We start from the raw sequence: 27,178 nt of genomic DNA, 5'->3' as shown, positions 1-27,178 counted from the left end.
GAACATATCTAACATAATCCCAACAGAATTGGGGGAGGGCGGAATTTGGGGAGTCTGTTGCCTGGTGGTAATATCACCGGACTATTAAACCAGAAACTCACGAGGGACCTGTCTTCAAATCCCGCCATTACAAAAGAGAGTCTGGAATGAAGAATCCTCTAATGACGATAAAACTATTGTTGATTGTTAGAAGATCCATCTGGTTCACTAATGCCCTTCAGGAAAGGAAATCTAGGAGAAAGTAAGAGCTGCACATGCTGGAAACTCAGTTGATAAAACATGTTGCTGGAAAAAACACAGCGGATTAGGCAGAATCCGAGAAGCAAGCGGAAATCTACCTTCCTCACCTGATCTGCCCCTACAAGCAACTCCAAAGCCACAGCAAGATGGTTGACTCTCAACTGTCTGAAATGGTCCAACAAGTCACTCAGTTGTATCAATTGCTACAAAATCTCAACAAAGAAATGAAACTGGATGGACCACCTGGCATCAACATAGAAACTGGAAACGATAATTGCAAAAACAGCCCTGTTGCCCCTGCAAAGTCCTCCTTACAAACTTTATAGGGGCTAGTGTCAAAATTGGGACAGGTCAAGCAACAGCCTGATAATGTCATATTCTTGGCATCATACCTTACAGACAATGTTCCAAACATCACCATCATCATCTCTCAATATAGCCATTCCCTCGGGCACGACAGACCCAGCAGTGGGATATAACCGGGAGGGAGTTGCCATGGAAATCCTCAAATTTCCATGACTCAAGACACCATGACATCTCATGGCATGGCATCAGGTTAAACATGGGCAAGAAAACTTCTTGATCACCACATACTGTCCTTTCTCATCTGATGAATCAATGTTCTTCCATGTTGAACAAAACGTGGAGGTAGCACTGAGCGTGGCAAGTCTGACAATGATGCAAAATATATTCTGGGTGGGGAATTTTAATGTGCACCAACAAGAGTGGCTGGGGTGGGGGCAGCATTAGGATCCAACCAGTTACATGAGTAAAGCACAAAGCTGCTGGACTGGATCCTTGGCACACGATGAGAGAACCAACAAGAAAGAAAGGCATGCTTGACCTCGTCTTCACCGTGACAATATTAGTAAGAGTGACCACTGCACAGTCCTTGTAGCAATGAAGTCCCACCTTCACAATGAGAATACTCTCCACCATGTTGTGTGGCACTATTACCACGATAACTGGGAGAGACTTCTAACAGATTTAGCTACTCAAGACTGGGCATTGTAAGGCATTGTGGGCCATCAGCAGCAGAGTGGTACTCCAACACTATCTGCAGCCTCATGGCCCAGCATATCTCCCACTCAACCATTACCATTAAACCAGGGGACCAAAGGAGTGTGCAGGAGGGCATGCCAGGAGCAACACACGGCATACCTAAAAATCAGGCATCAACCTGTTGAAAACACCAAATGGGATTCAATGATGCAAGAACCCAGCACATCAATGCAAAGGCAAAAGTATTCACAGCAATTTTCTGCCTGAAATGCCAAACTCTCTGCTGACACATAGCAAGATGGCTGTGGCTGTTGGAGATTAGCCATCTCAGTCCCAAGACACCTCTATATGAGTTCCTATGGGTAGGGCTCTAGGCCCAAGCATCTTCAGCTGCTTCATCCATAGTCTTCCCTCTACCATAAAGTCAGAAGTGGGTACGTTCGCCAATGATTGCACAATGTTCATTACCATTTGCAGATACTGAATGTAACAAGAGCTTAGGCAGCACCTTTCATACTCATTACCACCTCCAACTAGAAGGACAAGATAGCAGATGCACAAGAATATCACCACCTGCGAGTTTCCTCAAGCCATTCACCACCCTGACTTGGAAATATATCCCATTCTTCATTGTTGTTGGGTCAAAATCCTGGAATTCCTTCCTCAGGGGCATAACGGGTCCACCTACAGCACATGGGTTGCAGCAGTTCAAGGCAGCAGCTCATTATCACTTTCTCAAAGGCAATTAGGGATGGATAGTAAATGCTGGCCAGCCACAACACAGTGATGCATAAAAGAATTCTCCATTCAACTGCATTCTACACAATACAGTAAAAGTAATTGAATTATAATTCAAAGAATTAATCTAACAAAGATATTTAATGACTGTTCAGTTGCATCACTCATTCAGTCTATGAAAAGGATTAACAAACACACAAAGTATTAGAACATAACACTGAAATAGGAACATTAGCTCTTTGAGAGTTCATGATTCATCCAGTAAATGCTAGGATATAACACTTTCTGAATAAGCATTTCGGGCTTGTCCTCAGCTGTTGAAATGTGCAACAATTGAGTCAAAGTGTCCAGTTGTCCTCAAGATTTTTTCTTGACTTTTGTGGTGTCTACAGCTTTGAGAAAATAGCAATTTTAGGCTGAAACACAACAATGTCTTAAATATGCATGATGAATCAGAGATCATTCACATTGAAAAACCATAAATAGTGCAAACTGCTGCTCCTGTTGTTGCCGGCTTTACAGTCACTATATTGAAAAGTAATTCATTGTAGATTAAGTGTTTTTAGATATTTTGATGTGTAATAATCTACTATATGAGCACAAGCATATTCAGATCTTTCCTTTAAATTTAGAGGATATTTTGATTATAATCAAATCTGTTAAACACTTTGACAATGTAGTCGGTAAGAACAATTAGTACTCAAAAGGGTTTGGTCAAAATAAGTAAACCAGATAAGAAATTATGCACAGAACTTAATGTTGAAATGTTAACACTGCCATGTGTAAACACAACAGTCAACATAAGATTCTGGTCAGGAAATCTAATCAAGTATTGACAACCACCTGATATAATTTGGCTAAATGTCAAAACCAGTTAATAACCAGCAAACTGTTGGCAGGAAAATGTGAAATAAAATGTTGAGCTTTGGACAGTCTTCCTTCAAAACAACATCACAATTTGATTCAAACAGTCAGAGAAACGCATTGATAATGAATGCAGCACATAAAAAAGTAGAAATGCAGGACAAAGAGTTTAAAATTCCTACTTTAGGGAAGAACTCACTGAAGTACAAAGTATAAATCAGGAAATAATGGAGGCGCACAAAAAGGGCACTACGATTATCATAGGCAATTTTAATTTGCATGCTCACCCGACAAATCCAATATGCAAGTGTAGTATGGCAGAAGAACTTAGAGGGCATTATGTTTTGCTTCTTAGAACAATATGTTGCACAAGCTGCAACATGCTATGCTTTTTGAGATAAAAGTTGTGAAGAGCATTGGAGGGGATAAGTCCTGAAGGCTCAATGGTGTCCAGCACAGATTATTGAGAGGGGCAGAAGAGGTGGTTTCTGGGGCCTTGACCAAAACCTTTGTATCCTTTCCAGCCACCGGAGAGGTCCCAGAGGATGGTGAGGAAGCAATGCTGTTCCTCTGTTCAAGGAAGGAAGTAGATTGGTGAGTCTGACATCGGTGGTTGGGAAGCTATTAGAGAGAATTTTTAGGAGTAGGATTTACATGCATTTGGAAAAGCATGGCCTAATTAGGGACAGTTGGCATTGCTTTGTGCGGGGCAGATGAAGTCTTAATAATTTGATTGAATTTTTCAAGAAGGAAACAAAGGTGATTGATGAGGGTATAGCAGTGGATGTTCTCTACATGGATTTTGGTAAGGCTGTTGACAAGGTCCCTCATAACAGGCTCATCCAGAAGATTAAGATGCATGGGATCCACGGTGACTTGGCCACTTGGACTCAAAATTGGCTTTCCCATAGAATGCAGTGGGTAATGCTGGAAGGATGTTTTACTGTGTGGAAGTTCATGACTAGTGGAGTTCTGTAGGAATCCATGCTGGGATCTCTGCTGTTTGTGATATATGTAAATAGCTTGGATGAAGACATAGATGGTTGAGTTGGCAAATTTGCAGGCAACAAAAAGATCGATGGAGTTGTGGATAGTGTAGAAAGTTGTCAAAAGGATTCAACTGAATATAGATCAGTTGCAGATATGGGTGGAGAAATGGCAGATAGAGTTTAATCCGGTTAGGTATGAGATACTGCATTTTAGGAGATCAAATGTTAAGTCAAAATATACAGTTAATTACAGGGCCCTGAACAACATTGATGTACAGAGGGATCTTGGGGTTCAAGTCCATAGCTCCCTGAAAGTAGATACACAAGTGAATAGGGTGGTAAAGGAGGTGTACGGCATGTTTGCCTTAATTGGTTGGGGCATTGAGGACAACAGTCAGGATGTCATTTTGCAGCTTTACAAGACTTTGGTTCAGCCACACTTAGAGTACTGCGTTCAATTCTGATTGCCAAACACAGGAAGGATGTGGAGGCTCTGGAGCGGGGCAGAAGACATTTACCAGGATGCTGCCTGGATTTGAGGATGTGAGCTATAAGGAGAGGCTAGAATAACTAGGGTTGTTTTCTCTGGAGCGGCTGAGGGCAAGGGAAGACTTGATAGAAGTCCATAAAATTATGAGGTGCATACATAGGGTTAATGGTCAGAATCTTTTCCCCCAGAGTTGAAATGGCTAGTACCAGGGGACACACATTTAAGGCGGGGCGGGGGGGGGGAGTTCAAAGGAGACGCAAAGGGCAAGTTGTTTTGTTTACATTGCCAGGGGTGGTGGTGGAAGTAGAAACAATAGGTGAATTTAAGGGGCTTTTAGATAAGCACATGAATATGCAGGGAATGGAGGGATATGGACCAAGGGCAGGCAGAAGAGATTCGTTTAATTTGGCATCACATGCGGCATAACACCGTGAGCCAAAGGGCCGGTTCCTGTGCCCTACTGTTCTATGTTCTAAGCTGTTTTATGTCTAACAATGTAATGAGGTAGGATTAATAAGAAACCACGTAGTTAATGATCCCCTATGCAACAGCCATCACATTGTGGCCAAATTTCAAATTCGGAACAAGGACGAGCAAATTGCATCTCAAACCAACATCCTCAACTGCAATAAAGGCAAGTGCAGAGGGATGATGAAAGACTTGCTTAAGACAGCTAGAAAAACAGACTAAGGGCAAGACAGTGCTCGAGCAGAAAATGACATTTAAGCAGAAATTTCATTAACACTCAACAAAAATTTGTTCCAGTTAAAAAGGACTTTTGAGAAGTATGAACCTCGCATGGTCAACAAAAGCTGTCCGAGAGAGTATTCAGTCAAAATCTAAGACACAGAAAGCAGCAAAAAACTAGTGGCAGGCCAGAAGATTGTTTTTTTTCCCAGGAACCAACAGATGACTAAGATTAAAATAAAGAGGGACAAATTGATTATGAAAGTAGGTTGGCAAGAAACATGAATACAAAAACTAAGAACTTCTCTGAGCATATAAAAAGAAAAAGAGCAGGCAAAGTGAGTGTGTGATGTTTGGAGGATATGACTGGGGATTGGGAATATGGAACAGGGAAATAGCAGGTATTTTAAATCAATATTTTATATCAGCCTTCACAGTGAAAGATCTTTCTCAAAGATAGAGATGAGCAAGGTGCTAATGGAGGAAAGGTCTAGCAACTATCATAAGGGACAAAGTATTCTGATAAACTAATGGGATTAAAAGGCAAACAAGTTTCAATGACCTAATGGTGTCCATCCAAGGGTTTTGCATAAAATGTTCCAGAACTTACTGGATTGTGGGTTGGAAAACCAATAATGTTAATCATTTTTTCAAGAAGGTGGGAAATGGAAAGCAGGAAATGATGGGCCAATTAGCCTCACATCTATCTCTAAAATGCTAGAATTCATTAAGAAAGGAATAACTGGATGTTCAGAAAAGCTTAATGCAATCAAGCAACATCAACAGTTTTCTGAAAGGGAAGTCATGTTTAACTAATTTTCTAAAGTTCTTTGAGGGAACAACAAGCTCAGTTGACAAAAGGGAATCAGTAGATTTCCAGAAGGCATTTGATGAGATGCCAAGAAAAAAATGCACAAGATAGGAACTCAGTATTATGGGTTATGTATGAGCATGGATTGGAGACTGATTAACACAGAGTCAGGATTAATGTACCTTATCAGGTTGGAAAGATGGAAGCAGTGAAATGCCACAAGCATCAGTCTCAGGGCCTCAATTATTTACTATCTATATGAATGGCTTGGCAGAGTGTCAGGGGAATATAACTACAGAGGGTCAGGGAAATATAACTACAATAGATCCAAATTTGTTAATGATTCAAAAATATCTGAGAGGGGAAGTAGTCATAAGGCCGTAGGGAATCTGCAAAAGGTGTTAGGTTGAGTAGTAGGCAAAAACACAGCAGGCACAGTGTTATGTACAAAAATGTGTGATTGTGCACTTTGGTCAAAAAAATCAAAAGGCAGGCTATTATTTCAGTGGAAAAAGACTCCAGAAAAAATGCAGGGCAGTGGGATCTGAACTTTCAAATGCAGAAAACACTCATTCTGTTTTGTTGTTGTAAATGTCGCTGCCTTCATAAGACCGTAAGATATAGCAGAATTAAGCCATTCAACCATGGCTGATGTTCCTCAATCCTTGATCCTTTTACCAATCAAAACCTATTTGTCTTAAATACACTCAAATACCCAGCCTACACAGCACACTCCGCAGAAATGAATTCCACAGATGATCGACACACTGCTTTGTGAAATTCCTCATCTCAGTCCTAAACAGCCACTCCTTCACTCTGACGCTGTACTCTTGGGTCCTTGTCTCTCCTCCCAATAGAAACATCTCCACATCCATTCTATACAGGCCTTTCAATATTTTGCAAGCTTCAATCAGATCCACCCCTCATTCTTCTAAACTTGAGTACAGACCCAGAGTCCTCAAAGCTCCTCAAATAACAAGCTCTTTATACCTGGGGATCATTCTTGTAAACCTCCTCTGAATCCCTTCCAATGCCAAAACATCCATCCTGAGATACAGGGCCCAAACTACTCACAATGTTCCAAATGCGATCTGACTAGAGCCTTACAGTATATCCCTGCTCTTGTATTCTAGCCCTCTTGAAAGCTAACATTTCATTTGACTTCTGAACTGCCAAATGAACCTGAATCTTAAGCTTGAGAGTCCGAAGCTAGGACTCCCAAGTCCCTGTGATTCAGATTTCCAAAGCTTTCCCCCATTTAGAAAATAGTTTATGCCTCTATTCTCTTCTACTTTCCCATGTTGTATTCCATCTACCACTTCCTTGTCCACTCACCTAGCACGCCCAGGTCTTTCTGCACCCTTCTAGTTTCCTCAACATGACCTGACTCTCCACCTACCTTTGTATCATCTGCAAACTTAGTAACAATGCCTTCCGTTTCTTTGTTCAGGTCGTTAATGTATAACGTGAATAATTGTGGTCCCAACACTAACCTCAGCAGAATTCCACTAGTCACTGGCTGCCAACCCGAAAAAGAGCTCTTTATTCATACTCTGTGCCTTCTGCCAGTCAGCCAATCCTCTATCCATGCCAGTTTGTTGCCCCTAACACCAGTCTTATCATATTTAGCAGCCTCCTGTGCATCATCTAGGAATGGCAGTTTGTTCTGTTACAGAACATTATTGCAATGAGCCACCACACACTGCAGCATAGAGGAACTATGCAGAGCAAAGGAAAATCACCAATACCGTGGATTCAAAAAGAATGGGCACCCAATAAACATGTGGGCTGACTTCTCAGCAACAAATCCAAACAAGCAGACAAAACATCTCCTGAAACCCTAGCCACTCTCCCTACATTAAAAACATCTCAGAAATGGTTGTCAAACTCCTCTGACCCCTTGGCATCAATCCCATAATCCACCAACGCACTAAAACAACAGCTAATGAACTTGAAAGATCCTATACAGACAACAGGCAAAACTAATGTAATTTATAAAATACCGTGCAAGAACTGTGACACCTTTGTAATCATCAAAAACACAGAAATAGAAAACACACACCGGATCATCAACGCCACACTCACAGGAATCAGATTCACTAGGAGAGGAAGAAAAGGATACCCACCTCCCATTCCTATACGTGATTGTACAGAGAACACCGAACAGAGAATTCACCACAAAGGTATACAGGAAAACCACACACACACACACACACAGACCATGTCCTGAACTACGAGAGCAACCACCCCAACACACACAAAAGAAGTTGCATTAAGATACTGTTCAAAAGGACCACAACACACTGCAGTACACCAGAACTGCTAAAAGAGGAAAAAGAACATCTCTACAATGTATTCGCCAAAAACGGATACCCCTGCAATTTCATCACCAGATGCCTAAGGGAAAGACAACGGAGCGAGGACATGCCACAACCCAAAGGACTAGCCACGTTACATACATCAAGAACATTTCTGAACTGACAGCCAGACTACTACGACCACTAGGACTCATAACAGCACACAAACCAACAGCCACTCTCAGACAACAACTCATCAAGACAAAGGACCTGATACCCAGCATGAGCAAAACCAACATAGTGTATAAAATCCCATGCAAGGACTGCACAAAACACTACACAGGACAAACAGGAAGACAGCTAACGATCCGTATTCATGAACACCAACTAGCCACGAAACGACACGACCAGCTATCCTTAGTAGCCACACACGCAGATCATAAGCAACATGAGTTCGACTGGGACAACACTACTATTATAGGACAAGCCAAACAGAGAGCAGCCAGGGAATTCCTAGAGGCATGGCACTCATCCACAGATTCTATCAACAAACACATCGACCTGGACCCAACATACTGGCCACTGCAGTGGAGAGCTGGAACTGACAACCGGAAGTGGCAGAGACAAACTACTATAAATACCGGAGGAAACAACACAGAAGCGCTTCACAGGAGGCTCCCAAGCACTGAGGATGTCACCTTGACAGGGGACGAAACATCTGCAACACAAATTCCCAGCTCGGCGAACAGAACCACAACAACAAGCACCCGAGCTACAAACCTTCTCATAAACTTTGGAACAAACACTACATTGGACAAACAGGTAGAAACCTAGCCACCAGGATACTTGAACATCAACTAGCCACAAAACGACATGACCCTCTCTCACTAATATCCTTACATACAGATACCACTTCGACTGGGACAACACAGCCATCCTAGGACAAGAGGACACAAGAATTCCTAGAAGCATGGCATTCCAACCGGAACTCTATCAACAAACACATTGACTTGGACCAGATTTACCTTCTCTCTCTTCTCTCCACACCCCCCAAAGAAAAAGAACAGGAAATGACATCACCATAGGAAATGACATCACCAACCCAAAGAAACCCAAACATATAAATAGAAAGCAGGAATTATCAGCAATGTTTCATCCAGAGGCCCACTGAAGATGTTACCTAGTATGGTGACGAAACGTTTGAACATAAATCTTCCAGCTCAGCAAACCTACATCCAGAACCTCAACCTGAGCTACAAGTCTTCTCATAACTCACTAGCAGCTTTAGTCATAGATGAAAGACAGGCCACGGCAAAGCCACATGCTTCTCTTACAAAGAATGAGAATTCCCATCTACCAGAGATACTGAAGTACTGCGACTGAAAGATTCAAAAAGAAAAGTAGTTCAATTTTTTTTCCTTCCTTGACTCAAGACTTTTTTTCTTCTCTATGGTATAAACATGATAAATCTTACTATTAACTGCAAAAGAATCAAGGACAGGCAGCACAGACCATTTTTGCCCAAGTTGAACTTGACCAACATAACAAGGCTGGATGTGCAGAAACTCTATTTTTAAAAAAAATGTCTCTGCAGTCCACAAATGAATTTATGCTAACTTTGGGTGTTAGCAGAGAAAAAGCCATCAGAAAAGCATGCAGGACTATTATGGTTAGCAAAAATCTAGCTGCTGAAAGGAATTTGATTTTCCTGCATGTGGGTTTGTGATATGAATCGGTTAAGAAAGATCAATTCTACTAATAGCAACCTAATGCAAGAAACAAAAATTCTCCATCATTAGCTCTCAGGTTCATCATTAATGGTTGATTAATCTTAAATGGCCTCTTTTTCTGCAGAAAACCCACATTTGATTATAATTTTGCACTGAACAACATATGCAAACATTGCAGGGTGGCAAATGTTATTCCCTTGTTCAAGAAAGGGAATAGGGATACTCCTGGGAATTACAGGCCAGTCAGTCTTTCATCAGTGGTGGCCAAAGTATTGGAGAGGATTAGGAGATACTGTATTTATAATTACTTAGAAAACCATAGTTTGATTAGAGATAGTCATCATGGCTTTGAGGGCAGGTCATGCCTCACAAACCTTATTGAATTCTATGAGGATATGACAAAACACGTTGATGAAGACAGAGCAGTGGATGTGGTGCATATGGATTTCAGCAAAGCATTTGATGAGGTTCCCCATGGTAGACTTATACAGAAATTAATGAGGCATGGAATACAGTGAAATTTGACTGCCTGCGTACAGAATTGGCTGGCCCATAGAACAGAGAGGATGATAGTAAATGAAAAGCATTCAGCCTGGAGCTTGGTGACCAGTGGTGTTGCACAGGGATCAGTTTGAGTATCTTTGCTCTTTGTGATTTTTATAAATGACTTGGATGAACAAGTGGAAGGGTGGATTAGTAAATTTGCCAATGACACAATGTTGATGGAATTGTGGATAGTTGTGGATAGTATCAGAACCCGGCTGATAAGTGCCAGATGGAATTCATATGTAAAAGTGTGAAGTCATTCACTTTGGAAAGGTTGACTTGAATGCAAATTACAGGGTTAAAGGCAGGATTCTTGGCAGTGTGCAGTAAACAAAGGATCTTGGGGTCCATGTCCATAGATTCCTCAAAGTTGCCACCCAGGTTGATAGGTTTGTTAAGACGGCGTATGGTGCATTGGCTTTCATTAGCAGGGGAATGGAGTTTAAGAGCTGCGAGATTATGCTATAATTCTTTTGAGTCCTGGTTAGACCACACTTAGAATATTGTGTTCAATTCTGGTTGCCTCATTATAGGAAAGATGTGGAAGCTTTAGAGAGCGTGCAGAGGAGATCTACCAGGATACTGCCTGGACTGGAAGGCATGCATGTCTTATGTAGAAAGGTTGAGGGAGCAAGGGCTTTTCTCATTGCAGTGAAGGAGGACGAGAGGTGACTTGATAGAGGTGTACAAGATGCTGAGAGGCATAGTTAAAGTGGATGGCCAGAGACATTTTCCCCATGGTGGAAATGTCTATCACAGTGGGGCGAAATTTTAAGGTAATTGGAAGGAGGTTTGGGGAGGTAAGTTCTTTACTCAGAAAGCGTTAGGTGCATGGAATGCACTGTCAGCAATGGTAGATCATTCACATACATTAGATACATTTAAGCGACTCTTGGATAGGCACATGGAAGTTAGTACAACGAAGGGTACATAGGTTAGTCTGATCTTAGAGAGGGATAAAAGGCTGGTACAACATTTGAGGGCCAAAGGGCCTGTACGTTGCTGTACTGTTTTATGTTTTGTACTGAGTTAGCTGACCTCAGCATTGCCAATGGTGGAGTTAACATCACATTAAAGCTCCAAAGGCCAACCAAGACTGCTGCCGCAGATCACTCCCAAGATCCTAACTGGAAATTAAGAGTCTGCATATGTGCGTATGCACTCACCCCAAGACAAAGAACTTGGGCACATATTACTACTCAGTACATTTGGTGTCTGGTGAGATTAATTTTACAATCAATCAATCCCAGGATCAGATAATTGTGAGGTTCAGAACCAAGTGTTAGCTGGAGCAAAATTAAGTCTCAACACAGACAGTTGTTGGAGGGTGGGATCGAACCCAGGTCCCTGGCACTGCAAGGCAGCTGTGCTAACCACTGAGCCACCCTCAAAACCTCCTGATGACGGCACGGTGGCTCAGTGGTTAGCACAGCTGCCTCACAGTGCCAGGGACCCGGGTTCAATTCCCGCCTCGTGGAGTTTGCACATTTTCCCCGTGTCTGCATGGGTTTCCTCCGGGTGCTCCAGTTTCCTCCCACAATCCAAAGGTGTACAGGTCAAGTGAATTGGCTATGCTAAATTGCCCGTAGTGTTAGGTGCATTAGTCGGAGTAAATATAGGGGGTGGGAGAATAGGTCTGGGTGGGTTACTCTTTGGAGGGTCAATGTGGACTTGTTGGTCTGAAGGGCCTGTTTCCATACTGTAGGGAATCTAATCTAAACACATACGTTTAAACAAAACTGAAAATTTAAATAATAAATCTCTTTTCAGAGAAGCATATGTTTTCTCATTGCATTTCTATAAAATGTACACAGGTTGTTAAATCTTACTGAAAGAACAAAGGACAACAGCAACAGTGACACTGCACAAGGTGACGTGATGAAAGATACAACTGATACATGTAGAGCCCTGTAGGTGGCACTGTCTCATTAGAATCATCTTAACCTCAGTCCAAACACAGCTGTCAGGACAACTATCTGATGAAGGAGCAGCCCTCCGAAAGCTAGTGCTTCCAATTAAACCTTTTGGACTATAACCTGGTGTTGTGTGATTCTTAACTTTGTACACCCCAGTCCAACACTGGCATCTCCAAATCACGGTTAGGATATTAGCATTTCGCTGTCAAAAAAGAAATCAGATTCAAATAGAAATTCACTTTAGCTTTACCGCAGCTGAAACTGAATCATGAGCAGCATATACTAATATATGGATTATACGACCATGTGATAATTGTACACAGTTTAGAACTACCCTAGGTCAGTGTCAAACACAGCCACACGCTGTAAGACAACAAACCTCAAGTTGACAAACGTGAGTTGGGATGATTATCTACAACACTGGAGGTCTGGCATAGATTGAGACAATTGTTCCTGAACAAACAGTGGCGGTTTGTAAAACAAAATCCTTAGCGCAACTGCAACACTTTACAAAAAGTCACTTCATAAGTTTTAGGTTGCAACTTAAAATTCAATGATAGTGAAAAATCTATAGCCAAGTAAATTTACACACAATTAACAGAGATGCATGCAGCTGAAGTTAACACTTCAAACTTGGTCAAGTTAAAACTAAAACACAGTTATTCTCTTTTGTAAAATGCATACTAAAAGTAAACCAATCATGGAAAAAAAAATGATACCGCTGTGCTGTTAATAAACCCACAGGTTAGAATGGATTGAGATTCAGGTATTAAAAGTGAAAGAGTGAAAAGAGATATGAGTACAAACCTAACAGTGCAGTTAGCAAAGCTAGGGCATGCAATAATTTGGTAAATCAAGTCCACTCCAAAAAGGAGTTGAATAATGCAATGCTGGGCTAATGAAAAAGATTGGTTTAGTAATAGAATGGCCAAACCAGTCAGAAACAGTGTGATCAGATCTCCTAGAGTTTGAAAGAGATTTCCAGTGTAGGACAGTGGTGATCCAAGCCCCAAATATACGGTTGTTTTAAAAGGGAACACTCAAAACACATTCAAAAGTACTTTACTCAGTATGCTCATAATTTGCTTTTCAATTTTATTTTCCTCTCTTGTACTGTCAGGGAAATGCCATTGCTGCAATACTCCTATGGTTAACTTTGTTCTTTAGCTAAGTTCAGACAGCTACTTTTGATCCATATTTCACCAATTTGGATCATTGCAGTCAGATTTATTTCAACTTTCAACACATGCTCTCGTAAGATGAGGTAACGAGGAATCTTTCATTGTCCCAAATTTCCTTCCAAATTTACACACAGGGATGTTACAATTGATCTCAATTTTTTCAACTGGGGTGCTAACGGTAGGCATGGAACGGTCTTGAGAAAAGTGAACTTCTAGAGATGAAGGTAATACAAGGAACATTTAGAAATATTTTTAAGCATGTTTGAACTACTGAATTAACAAATTCAGTCATCAGAATAAACTGAACTTAAAACATGCAGTTGACACCACAAATTATTGTGGTACAGAAGTTGACAAGTTGACCGTGTAGCAGAAGACACTTTGGAAGGACACCTGGTCACTCCTGGCCATTTGGTTACTGAATTCAGTAATTTCTAATAAAATGGCAGGGGAGTCTGCAATTCATGATTTAAAAATCCTTCCGTTCAGCTGACTGAATAGCTGCTTTGTGATGTAGTGTGATGCCAACAACATGCCTCCAATTCCCACAATGATTGAGGTTACCATAAAGGACTTCTCAATCCCTCCCCTTGCCTGAAGATTGGTGACCCATATAAGTTTTACTGAATTGTCTACAGCACTTGGATACAGCAGCAAAACTAACTGCAAAAGTAAATGCAGTAATTTGTAGAAAGGTGCATGCTTATGCATTGAGTGTTACCTTCTAAAATTTGAAAGGCAGGGGAGGTTAAGCAGTTCCAGATGTCAGTATCACTTTCTACCCCATATTAAGGGTTAAGTAAGAGATGCTTCCAGATTTGAGACACCCAATTGGCCAAATTGTATTTACCATTTCTGAGTCACTGTAACAGGCCTGTCTGGCACTGTCCTTGGGCCTCAGCTCAGGCCTAGGTTGGTCGGGGGAGGGAAGGGGCTCAGCGGAGGGGCCAACATATTCCTCTTCCTCAGACTCTCTCTCCCCTTCAGCGTTAGAGCCTCTAGTCAAGAAATCAGAGCGGGTCCGCGCCATGCGGGCTTTCTTTTTGTGCGCTGGTCTTGCAACCTGATTGACCGAATAACATAAAAATATCAAAACACAAGAAAAATTCCCAAATGACAAGATCGATCAGCCTGAGCGCTAAAGGTGACTACTTTGCAACAACAAATCATCCTCATCTACAAAGGTACAGCTGGGGAAGAAAAAGCAATGATTAAAAAAAGAAAAGCAGGATATCAGAGTGAAGAACACGACAGCAACCATTTCAAAATACTTTCTATATATTCAATAAAAAATGTACTAAGTTCCTTGCGAATATTGATATCATGCTTGTGCAGCATTCAGTAGTACTGGCTAGAAGTTTTCAAGCTTGCTATCTAGTCTTTTACTCAATTAGTGAAGTTTCTGCCTATGGTTACTATCCATTAGCTCCTGTTAGAAAGTGCAACTTTGAATGCCAGATGAAAATAAGATTGTGCTTAGATGTGGTGTTCCCACAATCAAACAGACTGCAGACGACCAAGGTCCCTGTTCACTTGAGCTGATGATAACGTGGAATAACAACCTGAAGTAAATAGCATATTTAGGAGATGGGAAAGATAAACATTGATGGAAGTAGTAGAGGATTGAAGCATTTTATGCTTGTTATAACATGTCCCGAAATTGTAAACTCGACTTATTACAAATTACAAATACTGGCTGAAAGTTTTCATTGGAGGGCAGAAGATTTACTTTATACAAACCTCATTCACCACAAGCATTCACTCTTCAGAAACTACTCGACTCCTGTTCCCTGTGCTGGACTCTTTCACAAATTACTAAGGAAATATGATTAAATTGCTTACATCAGTTAATTTTAATCGTGATGTTGTCACCATCTTTTCTCTGAAAGCTTGTCCTTCTTTAGAAATTTCAGATTTTTCCAGATTCACAGAATCTTTGTTAAACCTGTAAAATGCAGTAGTAATAAAAAGCGATATTCAGCTGTATCATGGCAGATTTTTCATGATTTAATAACAAACTGTGTAATTTAGGACTTTTCAATAACCTGGTGGATACACATATAAAGAACATTGTAACACTGAACCATACAGACCAAGATTCAGTTCCTGGTGTGTGCTGAGTGTAATCTGTGGGAAAATTTGGGCAGATAATTTTCACCTTTGCCCCAGTTGGTGGGAATGGGGACAGGAGTCCTGCTCTTCAACTCTGTCCTATGATCTAGTTCATGCAGCACATCAAACTAAGCAAATAATCCATGAAGACAATGTCGCAAAGCCCTGTCTTTCAGAACAGGAATCAAACCAAAGTCCCATCTCCCTTCAAATGAGGTTCTAAAACTTCCCACCCTCAATAATTAAAGAAGCTGGCAGTTCTTTCACTGTCTCTGCTAACATTTATCCTTCATCAACAGCAGAATATCTCATCTTGTATTTCATGAACTAGTTGCGGGACTTTTCTGTTGCAGTTTCATACATTGCAACTGTGACCACACTTTTGAAGTATTCAACCTGGTGTGAAATAATTTTATTCATCCTGATATCTTGAAAGGTATTATATAAGTCATAAACATGTAATTAAACTCAGTTGTAAAAGCACCATAGTTCAAAGTATGCCAACATACTTTCCCCAGTCACACACACAAAAAACAATTAATTGGATATAGCCTCAGGGGAGTGCTAGCACCCTGACAACTGAAGAAACAACAGAAAAACGCTTTCTCTAACTCAAAAATCTCTCTAAGACAATACTCAACTCCATGTGAGGATTCCTTTACAAGGTACCTTCCATGCCCATCATCTGTTAAGTCAACATCTCAGTTCGACAGAAGGTAGTCAGAAGATAAATGCCACTGAGAAACATACTTTTTGTTTTGGTAAAAAGCTGGGACATAAGACTCCTAACCTCTCTTGTGGAATAAAAAATTCCTTAACCAATATCCTGACAACAATAATCACTGAATAGTTTATACCATAAAGTCCTCTAAACACAAGTAGATGAAATTGCAAAACTAGAAGAAAATCACTGGCAGGGATGAACATTGATAGGTTTCGGTTAGCTCAGTTCTGAGTAATTTAACTACTGAGGACAATCCTATTTTCAGGAATTCTACCTGTTGTAGCTAAACTGCCACCTTTTTCCAGCAGTCAGCTATTAGATAATTGCACACAAACATTGAAAATTGTCAAACAGGAATCTACTAAGGGATTAAAAAACCCTTCTGGTACCATTTCAGACACATTAGCAATTTAATTCTGAATTGAACAAAATCCATGAAATTTAATGTGGTCTCAAAACTCTTAAAGCTCTCAACAAATTGTATCTAGTTTGTCATGATATAATGTTCATTCATGAATTTAGTTTTAAGAGGAGAATTTGGTCACCATCAACACTGCTTTAATTCTACGCTTCTAGTTTAACATTGGTCCTTTCTGTAACATACTCTGTCCTACTTTGCAGAACTCTACTCGATATTGCATTTCACTCTGCATCTCTTAATTCTGATGGTCTCCAGTTTCACTTCATTCTCTGTTTTTTTCATTTCTGTTAAAGCTGCATACTTACTCAGCTCCCATCACTACCATTGCCATCAGATTCACTACGTCCGAAAGAATGCAGTGCCATATTTCTATTCTTGTCTCTCCTTCCAACTAATTCTGGAGGGCTGAATTGCCTTACTTCCATTGAAACACCTCTGCCTTCCTTTCTAATTCTATATGACTACAATTCATGCCTTTGTGTACACAACTACTGCTTTTCCTCATTGGATATGACATTGCAACAGATTACAAATAAAGCAGTATTAAAAAGCCACATAAAACATGAACATAATGTCTGTTTTGATCTTGTATAATCTTGTGTTATTCGAACATTGGCTACTATGCAGTTATATACAGGCAATATATTTAACACTCCATATCAAAGAAAAGATGCTGGAAAAACCCAGCAGGTCTGGCTGGCTCAGAGCTCAAACAATCTAGAGTTAACATTCTGGATTGAAAAACGGGTCATGAAAGGGATAAGGTGGACACTACGATTAACTGAAATATACCAGGGGAGCTTTTTTTTCTCTACAACTTGAAGTAGGATTGTGTAGTGCACACTTTAGCGATACAATACAATATTAATGTATTAATGTACATCACCAGTGATGTAAATAAGTTGAGAGAAACAGAGTGGCACTTGGAGCCTTTGAGTTAAGGAAAAGCTGCCTAATAGCAACCTTTGAATTGGTCTAGTTATGCAGGGCAGTGTAGTCATGGCCACACATTCTCCGAGAGTGATAAGACTAAAAACTTAGAGGACAAAAAAGTATAAATGTAAGAAAAGAGCTAGGTGATTCCAATCAACTACTGAATTGAAGATCAATCGTTGTTTGGTAGATTGAATTTTAAATGCTGATAACAATGATTTTCCTGTTAATGACAAAACATGATGTAAATTATTTTTGTCTCGAATAACAGTCTGTCAGGCATAAAGATTACCTTGGGGGTTTAACATTGGTAGTGACACAGTTATGAGTGTGGAGTTTGGTTATCAGTGCACTTTGCTACCTATTGATGCTGCCAGATCTGTGAAGTTTTTCAAGTGTTTCCTATTTTTAATTTAGAATTCCAGCATTTGCATTATTCTGCTTTGTTGTCCATATAAACATAAAACAAAAGAAACAGGAGCAGGAGTTAGCCATTAAGCCCACTCCATGAAGCAATGAGATCACAAATGATCTTTATTTTTAAGGCCATTTTCCTGCACCACTAATCTCATCTGGAATATACTCAATAACTGAACTTCCAAGGCGATCTGAGGCACATCACCCCAGCAATTTTTTACTTAAGTGAAGAACTTCTTCCTTAATGCACCCTGATTTTGAGACTGTGCCCCCTGGTCTTAGATTCCCCATCAACCTTGCATCAATCCTGTCAATTGCTAAGAATCTTGTTTGTATAAGAGCAGCCCCCATTCTTTTAACCTCCAGAGAATATAGGTGTAAGTCTATTTCACATTTCTTTACAGGACATCCCTTTACCCCAGGAATTAGATTGACAGGAGTTTATTGCATTGCCTCTATGGCAAGTATACCTTTTCATAAGGAGAGCAAAACTGCAAATAATAGTCCAAATTATAAGGCTCTCTATAAGTCATCTTTATTCCTATACTCAAATCCCCTTGACCTAAAGGACAAAATACTTCTTGCCTTAATACCTAACTGCTAACTTTCAATGATTCAAGAACAAGGATATCCAAATCCCTGTGAAGTTCAACAATTCCCATCCCCGCTGAACAGCTAACTCCTGTTCTTATTTCTTATGGTCTTATCATTTTAGAAATATTCAGTACTTCCGTTTTTCTACCAACGTGGATGACCTCACACATTTGCATGTTATAATTCAAATTTTGGAATTGACAATTTTTTGCTCACTCACTTAACCTCTCCAAATTCCCTGGAAGCATTTTTGTATCATCTTCATAACTCCTAACCATTTGACTGTGCAGTCCTGTGCACCGGTCTTTCTAAGACAAGTAAATAATTTACTATAATTTTAACGATGTGGATCAAGAATTAAATCTATCAATTATCAATAATAATTACTTCCACCCAGTTTTTTTTTGCTAACTGTAAACTTGAAAATATTACATTTAGTCCCCACACACAAGTAAATCACTGATATTGATTGCGAATAGCTGGGGCCCAAGCACTAATTCTTTCGGTACTATACTAGCCCGAGTATCTGAATGTGACCTATTTATTCCTTCTCAGTTTTCTGTTCATTAACCAGTTCCCAATTCATGCCAATAAATTCCCCTTAAGTCACATGCTCTAATTTTGTTTACGAACCTCTTACGTAAACCTTTACCAGAAGATTTTTGAAAATGTAATGATATCACATCCACCTGTTCCCTGTCATCTATTCTGATAGTTATAGTCTCAAAAGTCTACAACAGGTTGGTCAAACATGATTTCTCTTTCATAAATGCAAGCTAATGCTACCTAATCTTACTATTATTTTTCCAAATATCCTGTTATAGATTTAATTGGGCGAGGAGGAATTATGATACTATTAGGCATGAACTGGGGCACCTAAATTGAGAACAGATTTTCCCAGGGAAAGCACGGCAGAAATGTAGAGGTTTTTTTAGGGAGCAATTGGTGATAGTGTTGGACAGATTTGTCCTACTGAGGGAAGGAAACATAAGGGATGGTAGGGTGAAAGAGCCTTGGGTGACAAGGGATATAGAACATCTAGTCAAAAAGAACGAGGAAGCTTACTCAAGGTTGAGGAGGCAACGATCAGATAGGGGTCTAGAGGGTTACAGGGTAGCCAGGAAGGAAATGAAGAATGGACTTAGGAGAGCTAGAAGGGGGCATGGTCCTAGGGAGGGTTGCTAAAGAAAGAGTCCTTGGAGTGCAGGTTCATAGCTTCTTGAAAGTGGAGTCACAGGTAGATAAGATAGTGAAGGCGGCGTTTGGTGTGCTTTCCTTTACGGTCAGAGTACGGAGTACAGGAGTTGAGAGGTTATGTTGCAGCTGTACAAGTCATTGGTTAGGCCGCTGTTGGAATATTGTGTGCAATTCTGGTCTCCTTCCTATTGGAAAGATGTTGTGAAACTTGAAAGGGTTCAGAAAGGACTTACAAGGATGTTGCCAGGGTTGGAGGATTTGAGCTATGGGGAGAGGCTGAACAGGCTGGGGCTGTTTTCCTTGGAGTGTCCGAGGCTGAGGGGTGACCTTATAGCTGTTTATAAAATCATGAGGGGCATGAATAGGATAAATAGACAAAGTCTTTTGTCTGGGTGGGGGAGTCCAGAACTAGAGGGCACAGGTTTAGGGTGAGAGGGAAAGGATATAAAAAAGACCTGAGGGGCAACTTTTTCATACAGAGGGTTGTACATGTATGGAATGAGCTGCCAGAGGAAGTGGTGGAGGCTGGTATAATTGCAACATTTAAAAGGCACCTGGATGGGTATATGAATAGGAAGGGTTTGGAGGCATATGGGCCAGGTGCTGGCAGGTGGGACTAGATTGGGTTGGGATATCTGGTCGGCATGGACAGGTTGGATCGAAGGGTCTGTTTCCCTGCTGTACATCTCTATGACTTTAGCCCTAAGGCTTTCTACACTTAGGTGAGAAACAAGAGGATGGCCAGAGTGAGAGTAGAACTGATCAGGAATAGTGGAGGGAACTAGCGCCTGAAGTCAGTGTGTGTAGGGGAGGTCCTTAATGAGTACTTTGCTTCAGTATGCACTACTGAAAGGGACCTGGACATTTCTGAGGACAGCGTGAAACAGACTGATATGCTCAAATAGATCTGATGTTGAGGAGGAAATTGTGCTGAAAATTTTGAAATTCATGAGGATAGATAAAACCCCTGGGCCAGATGGGATATAGGTTACGACAGGAAGCAAGGGAAGAGATTGCTGCACCTTTGGAGATGATCTTTGTATCCTCACTGTCCACTGGAGTAGTGTCAGACGATTGGAGGGTGGCAAACATTATTCCCTTGTTCAAGAAAGGGAGTAGGGATGATCTTGGGGAATTATAGGCCAGTCAATCTCACGTCTGTGGTGGGTGAAGTATTGGAGAGGATTCTGAGAGACAGGATTTATGATTACTTGGAAAACCATAGCTTGATTAGAGATGGTCATCATGGCTTTGTGAGGGGCAGGTCATGCCTCCCAAACTGAATTGAATTCTTTGAGAATGTAACAAAACATGTAGAGAAACATGTAGTGGGCGGCATGGTGGCACAGTGGTTAGCACTGCTGCCTCACAGCGCCTGAGACCCGGGTTCAATTCCCGACTCAGGCGACTGACTGTGTGGAGTTTGCACGTTCTCCCCGTGTCTGCGTGGGTTTCCTTCGGGTGCTCCGGTTTCCTCCCACAGTCCAAAGATGTGCAGGTCAGGTGAATTGGCCATGCTAAATTGCCCATAGTGTTAGGTAAGGGGTAAACGTAGGGGTATGGGTGGGTTGCGCTTCGGTGGGTCGGTGTGGCCTTGTTGGGCCGAAGGGCCTGTTTCCACACTGTAAGTAATCTAATCTAATCTAATCTAATCAGAAGTGGATGTGGTATACATGCATTTTAGCAAGGCATTTAATAAGGTTCCCCATGGTAGGCTCATACAGAAAGTGAGGCAGCATGGGCATGGGAAATTTGGCTGCCTGGTTACAGAATTGGCTGGTCCATAGAACAGAGATGGTAGTAGTAGATGAAAAGTATTCAGCGTTGAGCTTGATGACCAGTGGTATTGCACAGGGATCAGTTCTGGCATCTCTGCTCTGAGATTTTTATAAATGATTTGAATGAGGAAGTGGATGGGTGGGTTAGTAAATTTGCTGATGACACAAAGATCATTGGAGTGGTAGATAGCGTGGAGGGCTGTTGTAGGTTGCAATGAGACATCGACAGGTTACAGAATTGGACTGATAAGTGACAAATGGAGTTCAACCTGGAAAAGTACGACTTTGGAAGGTTGAATTTGAATGTAGAGTACAGAGTTAAAGAGTCTTGGCAGTGTGGAGGAACAGAGGGATCTTGGAGTCCATGTCCATAGATCTCTCAATGTTGCCACCCAGATTGATAGGGCTGTTAAGAAAGCACATGTTGTGTTGGCTTTCATTAGTAGGGGGATTGAGTTTAAAAGTAGCAAGGTTATGCTGCAGCTCCATGGAGCCCTGGTTAAATCACACTTGGAATATTGTGCTCTGGTCACCTCATTATTAGGAAGAATACAGAAGCTTTAGAGAGGGTGCAGAGGAGATTTACCAGGATGCTGCCTGGACTGGAGGGCATGTCTTATGAAGAAAAGTTGAGGGAGCTAGGCCTTTTCTCATTCAAGCAAAGGAAGATGAGAGATGACTTGATAGAGTTGTTCAGGATGATGAGAGGCATAGATAGAGTGGATAGCCAAAGACTTTTTTCCAGGGTGGAAATGTCTATCACTGTGTTTTTAAGGTGATTGGAGGAAGATTTAGGGGAGATGTCAGAGGTGGGTTCTTTACACAGAGAGTGGTGAGTGTGTGGAATGCACTGCCAGCAGTGGGAGGAGAGCAAGATACATTAGGGACATTTAAGCGACTCTTGGACAGACCACATGGTAGATAAGTTAGTCTGATCTTAGAGTAGGATAAAAGGTCGGCATAACCATTGAAGAGGTAAGTCCTGTACTGTGCTGTACTGTTTGTTCTATGTTCTATTTCTGGAAGGTTTTAGCATTTTCCTCCATGAAGGCAGACACTATTTATTTGGTTTTTCTGTCATTTCTTTATTCTCTATTATATATTCTCTTCTTGGAACAGATCCAGATTAGTTTTTGCTAATCTTTTCTTTTTACATACCTATAGAAGCTTTTACGGCCCAATTTTTTATTTCTCATTTAATCTTTTGTTCTTGGTTGTCCTATTAGAGGAATACTTTGTACAAGTTGCAGAGAGCGGTGACGGTTTCCACTTCAGATACGTGAGCCAAATAAAACTCTCTCTATTGATATATATACACTCCCAAATCAATGATAGATCAGATCGAGAATGAATTAAGGCTCATGGGGGTCATATACAGTTTTGAAGACTATGGCACTAAAAGGAAAGAACACGTGTAAGCAACTAGAATGTCGGAAGACAGCGGATAAACGTAAAAGTTTCCATTACATTAAACTCATTCAGGTCTGGTGTAATGCAACAAATGCAAAACTCTTTTCAACAATGTCACAAAGCTTCACCCTGAGACAACAACCTGTACTCATTATTTCCTGAATATTCTCATTCCTAAGTGAAACTGAAAATTAATTAACGAGATTAGACACTGATTTCAATTAAAGTTGATAGTTAGCAGATTTAATTGTTTGATCTACACAAGTTAAATTTATAATAAGTTATTTACTTCCCCTAGAAGAACCAGTGTACAGGACTGCACAGTCAACTGGATAGGAAGAGTCTGATGGCCTTTTTCACACTTTTCCTTTCACAAATACTTCACTTTCTAATAAAATATAAAGACACATTCAAAAAGGAAAGTTATCAAAATCTTTATACAACCTTGCTTTTGTCCTCCATTATGGATCTAGCTAGGCATTTCATGTACATTTTTCAATATTGTTAAAGAGAGAACAAAGCAACCTGAATATCAGACTGCCAATTAATGAAAAGGTAAAGTTGTTATAATCTTAACAGATCATGACAGAGCCATTACCTTTAAAGAACATCTCTACTTTGTACACCACATTGTCTTGACTAGTTTGTAAATGAATTTTGTTACACTTGTGTTCACTTCATTCTGTACACCAGCTTTTGATCAACAGAAGCATAGATGGTCTGCTCATTAACATTTGTAAGTTTTTCGTGACCCTCTTGGTAGCTTTGCCCCACAGTCAAACTAACAACAGTGACAAAACTATTACCCTATCATTCCATTGACTGTGTACTAAATCACCAATAAGTTTACGCAGCTGTTAAATTGGACACCTGAAAAAATATTTCAAGGAAAATAACTTACTTGCTTAGTGTGTTCTTGTCTTTGGGCAAAAAAAACAAGATATTGGTCCTGTCATCTTCCCCTGTGTTTGCAGCACCTGGTCCTGTCTGTTTGGGTGGTCGGGGTTGCTCTGTACCAGATTCACGGAACTCCAAACTGAGTTTTGGTGTCCACCCATCTAGCTTCTCGATTTCCTGTAGGCCACTTGGTTGCAGATCCTTCTTATCAAAAAACATACTGATAGATCGATCTTTTATTCCAGGGTAGCTTGTGGTATTGTAATTATCAAAAACTTCTGCAGTGTTTAATATTTTAGACTCATTGGATGATATTGATTGAGAATCTGAATTGATATTTGAATCCCATTTTTTGTCTGACTGCAAAGCAAGACAGGTCTGAGGTCTACCCGTTTGTTCACTTGGAGGTCTGAAAGGAACGGGAGCAATATCATTCTGTCTGCATTGTTCTATTTTCTGCAGCGCTTCCCCTCGCTGCCTCTCAAACATGTCCTTCTCTTGTTTTTCAAAAACTTTGCGTTGCTTCTCCAGGATTTCTGTCTGCTGCCTTATCTGTTCCATCATTTCCTTCTCATTCTGCTGCCGTTTCTGCTTTTGTCTCTCTGCCTGCTGTACATTTAACCGCTCAAGTCTTTCCAGAATTGCAATTTGAGGAAAGGGATTAATGCCTGCATTGTCGTCTGCTAAACAAGGCTGTTCATCTTTTGAAGATTCACCATCAAGTGACTGATCACCCTCTTCATCTGTTTTGGGTACAGCAATAGTGCCTTCAATCGTAAAGTGGTCAGAATGTGCAAAGTTAATCTCATTTGGCTTTGAGCTACTGGACATATTATCATGATTTTGTAATTGAGTAGATGGACGACAGTCCAATTTAGAACTTGAAAACTGACTGTCACTTGAGTTAGGACTGGGAGATCGATCTTCAGAATTTGATCTTTGATGAAGGAACTCTTTATTGTCTGTTTCTCGAATTTTGGAGTCAACACTAGGATAATTAGTGTTCATGTAAGGACTGGAAAGCAGGTTCGTTCCATGAAGCGTTGGATTAGTGGACAGACTGAGATTATTTGGTTTGGGACTTGTTGACAGATAATCCTGAGCAGTATGCAGGCTGGAATCAGAGAATGGCTCATCAGAAACAGTTAAAGACTGTTTTCTCTTCAGTTCATCTTCACAGCTAGGTACTTCAAAACTACCTCTTGAGCTCTCGCTGTCTGGTGTTCCCTGAGGAGATAGGGAATTCACACCATCAGATACCAGTTCAGTGGACCAGCGTCCCTCCTCTGAGGGAGACACACCGCCTGATCGCACCTTCAGCAATTCAAGGCTAAACTTGGCTTGTTCCAATTCTCGCATTCTCCGACTATGTCTTTTGGCACGCACCACTTTCTGCTTGTCTGGATCTCCAGAAAAGGACTTTGGTCTCTCCCTGACAATCACACCCTGTGGCACATTGGCAATATTAGAAAAGTTAGAAGTTCCAACCTGCAAATCTACTGAATTATTACTACATTCAGAATGGATTTGCTGTCTGTCATTTTCTTTTGAAGTGCAAGTCTCAACTAGATTATCTCCTAACTTGCTCAGCAAAGGCTTATTGATTTCAGGAAGGTTTTCATCTGGGATGTGTTTGTTCAAGGTCTCTATCTTTTCACTATCCAGTTGTTTCTTCTTTTCTTTGAGTTTCTGCCTTTTCAATGCCTGAAACCTGAAATAAAAAAAAATGAGAATTAAATTCCGAGCATTTAACATTGTAGAAGTCATCTATGTGAGTTGCTCTGATTCAATTTAAAATCAATGAAGCTCCCCAGTTGGTCAATGTATTGCCCATTCAGATTAGAATATTCCAAATTCAACTCTGGAATGGGTTTTGAATAGGTTACCACAGCTGAGCTTGCAAAGATGTCATAACTAACCCCAGACTGGGATTAGGGATAAAGTTTTTGTAAGGAATGATAACTATCCAGTCACTTTAACCAAAACAGAAACCCTTTAATGCTAACTATAAGATAACAGAGGCTGTACCGGTGGCTGGTCATACATCTAATCCTAACCTGGAGTATACAAACAAGGAGTCAAAACTTGCTCTGTTTAACAGTTACCTGCGTCGTACTACAAAACCTCTGTTTGCAGCTTGAATCTTTATTATGCTGTCCCGGAATGCTCTGTATGCTTGCATCTCCTTGTATCGTCGCCAGTGTTTCTGAATGCACAGTGCTGCCAGTCTATATCTGTGGTAATCACGCCACCACCTCTGGATGACAATTGCTGCATCATGCATTCGCAAAAGCATTTTTCTCTGTTGGTAACCTTTCCACACAGCCTGGATACTGGTCGCTGCTGCATTTAAGACACTGAGATCTGTGCAAATTAGGTGCTCTTTCATTTTGTAGTGTCGCCAACAGTTCTGCAGAGAAGAATGGAAGAGAAAAAGATTATATTTGAAATATATATGAACTACTCATATGAAAATGAATAAAACAAACTGCTTCTTATACCAGGGCACCCAAATTAACCTCTTAAGCTAAGTGATGGAACATAGAAGGTGATTTTTAAAATACAAGATCCATGAAATAACCATTCAATGGAAATATGTGGCCACAGTATTTTATGACTGGACTAACCTCTGGCACTCTGGTTCAAGCCAAGTCTGTGAACAGGCTTACGGTAAAATCTGTTTTGACCGTTCTCCTTTTAGTTCCAGATAGTGGAAGCCCACAGTAAACCAACAGTGAACTAGCAATTCAACTAATGAGGTCACCCGAAGAAAAGTTCTTTCAAACCTCAGATGTACCATGCCCAAACCAGTGAAATAATCGTACAAACAGGTCAAAACTGCACAAACATTGAGGTCTGGGCAGCATGTAATACACAGGCAATCACTTGGATACGTTAAAATTATACAGTTCTGGATACTTATTGTCAACCTTCAAATATGTTTCTTCCTGGGATTGATGTTAAGATTTCTGCTGAGATTCTACTGACAAAGTTGAAACACAGCAGCTTTCACTGTTGTACAAACCTGTATTTTAATTGCTGCCCGCTTCTTATCGAGAAACTGTCGCTGTTCAAGGACGGCACGGAACCAGCTCTGAAGCAAAACAATTCGTCTCAGGACCTCCTTGTGCAACATGTCCTGCAGCTTTTGACGCTCAACCTCTTTCATAAATATCTATGGGGAACCATGCAACAAGTAAATGA

The 27,178-nt window shown here is 40.7% G+C and overlaps 1 protein-coding gene across 5 annotated transcripts in view; it reads right to left on the bottom strand.

The window, feature by feature from the left end:
• Positions 1–27,178, bottom strand: part of myo9aa (myosin IXAa) — a 328,643-nt gene that overhangs the window by 49,454 nt on the left and 252,011 nt on the right. For 4 of the 5 annotated variants that reach the window (XM_060853931.1, XM_060853933.1, XM_060853934.1 and 1 more), the window contains 5 exons: positions 27,000–27,149; positions 26,080–26,384; positions 23,979–25,685; positions 15,334–15,436; positions 14,342–14,554 (listed from right to left, as the gene is read on the bottom strand). In XM_060853931.1, coding sequence (XP_060709914.1) covers positions 14,342–14,554; positions 15,334–15,436; positions 23,979–25,685; positions 26,080–26,384; positions 27,000–27,149 — 2,478 coding nt within the window. The remainder of the gene's footprint in view (positions 1–14,341; positions 14,555–15,333; positions 15,437–23,978; positions 25,686–26,079; positions 26,385–26,999; positions 27,150–27,178) is intronic. The other variant, XM_060853935.1, reaches the window with a different exon arrangement.

This window comes from Hemiscyllium ocellatum, chromosome 42 (assembly GCF_020745735.1).
Source record: "Hemiscyllium ocellatum isolate sHemOce1 chromosome 42, sHemOce1.pat.X.cur, whole genome shotgun sequence".
Taxonomy (NCBI): Eukaryota; Metazoa; Chordata; class Chondrichthyes; order Orectolobiformes; family Hemiscylliidae; genus Hemiscyllium; species Hemiscyllium ocellatum.
The sequence above is the reverse complement of the archived record's forward strand: the minus strand, read 5'-3'. Positions and strand labels throughout refer to the sequence as shown.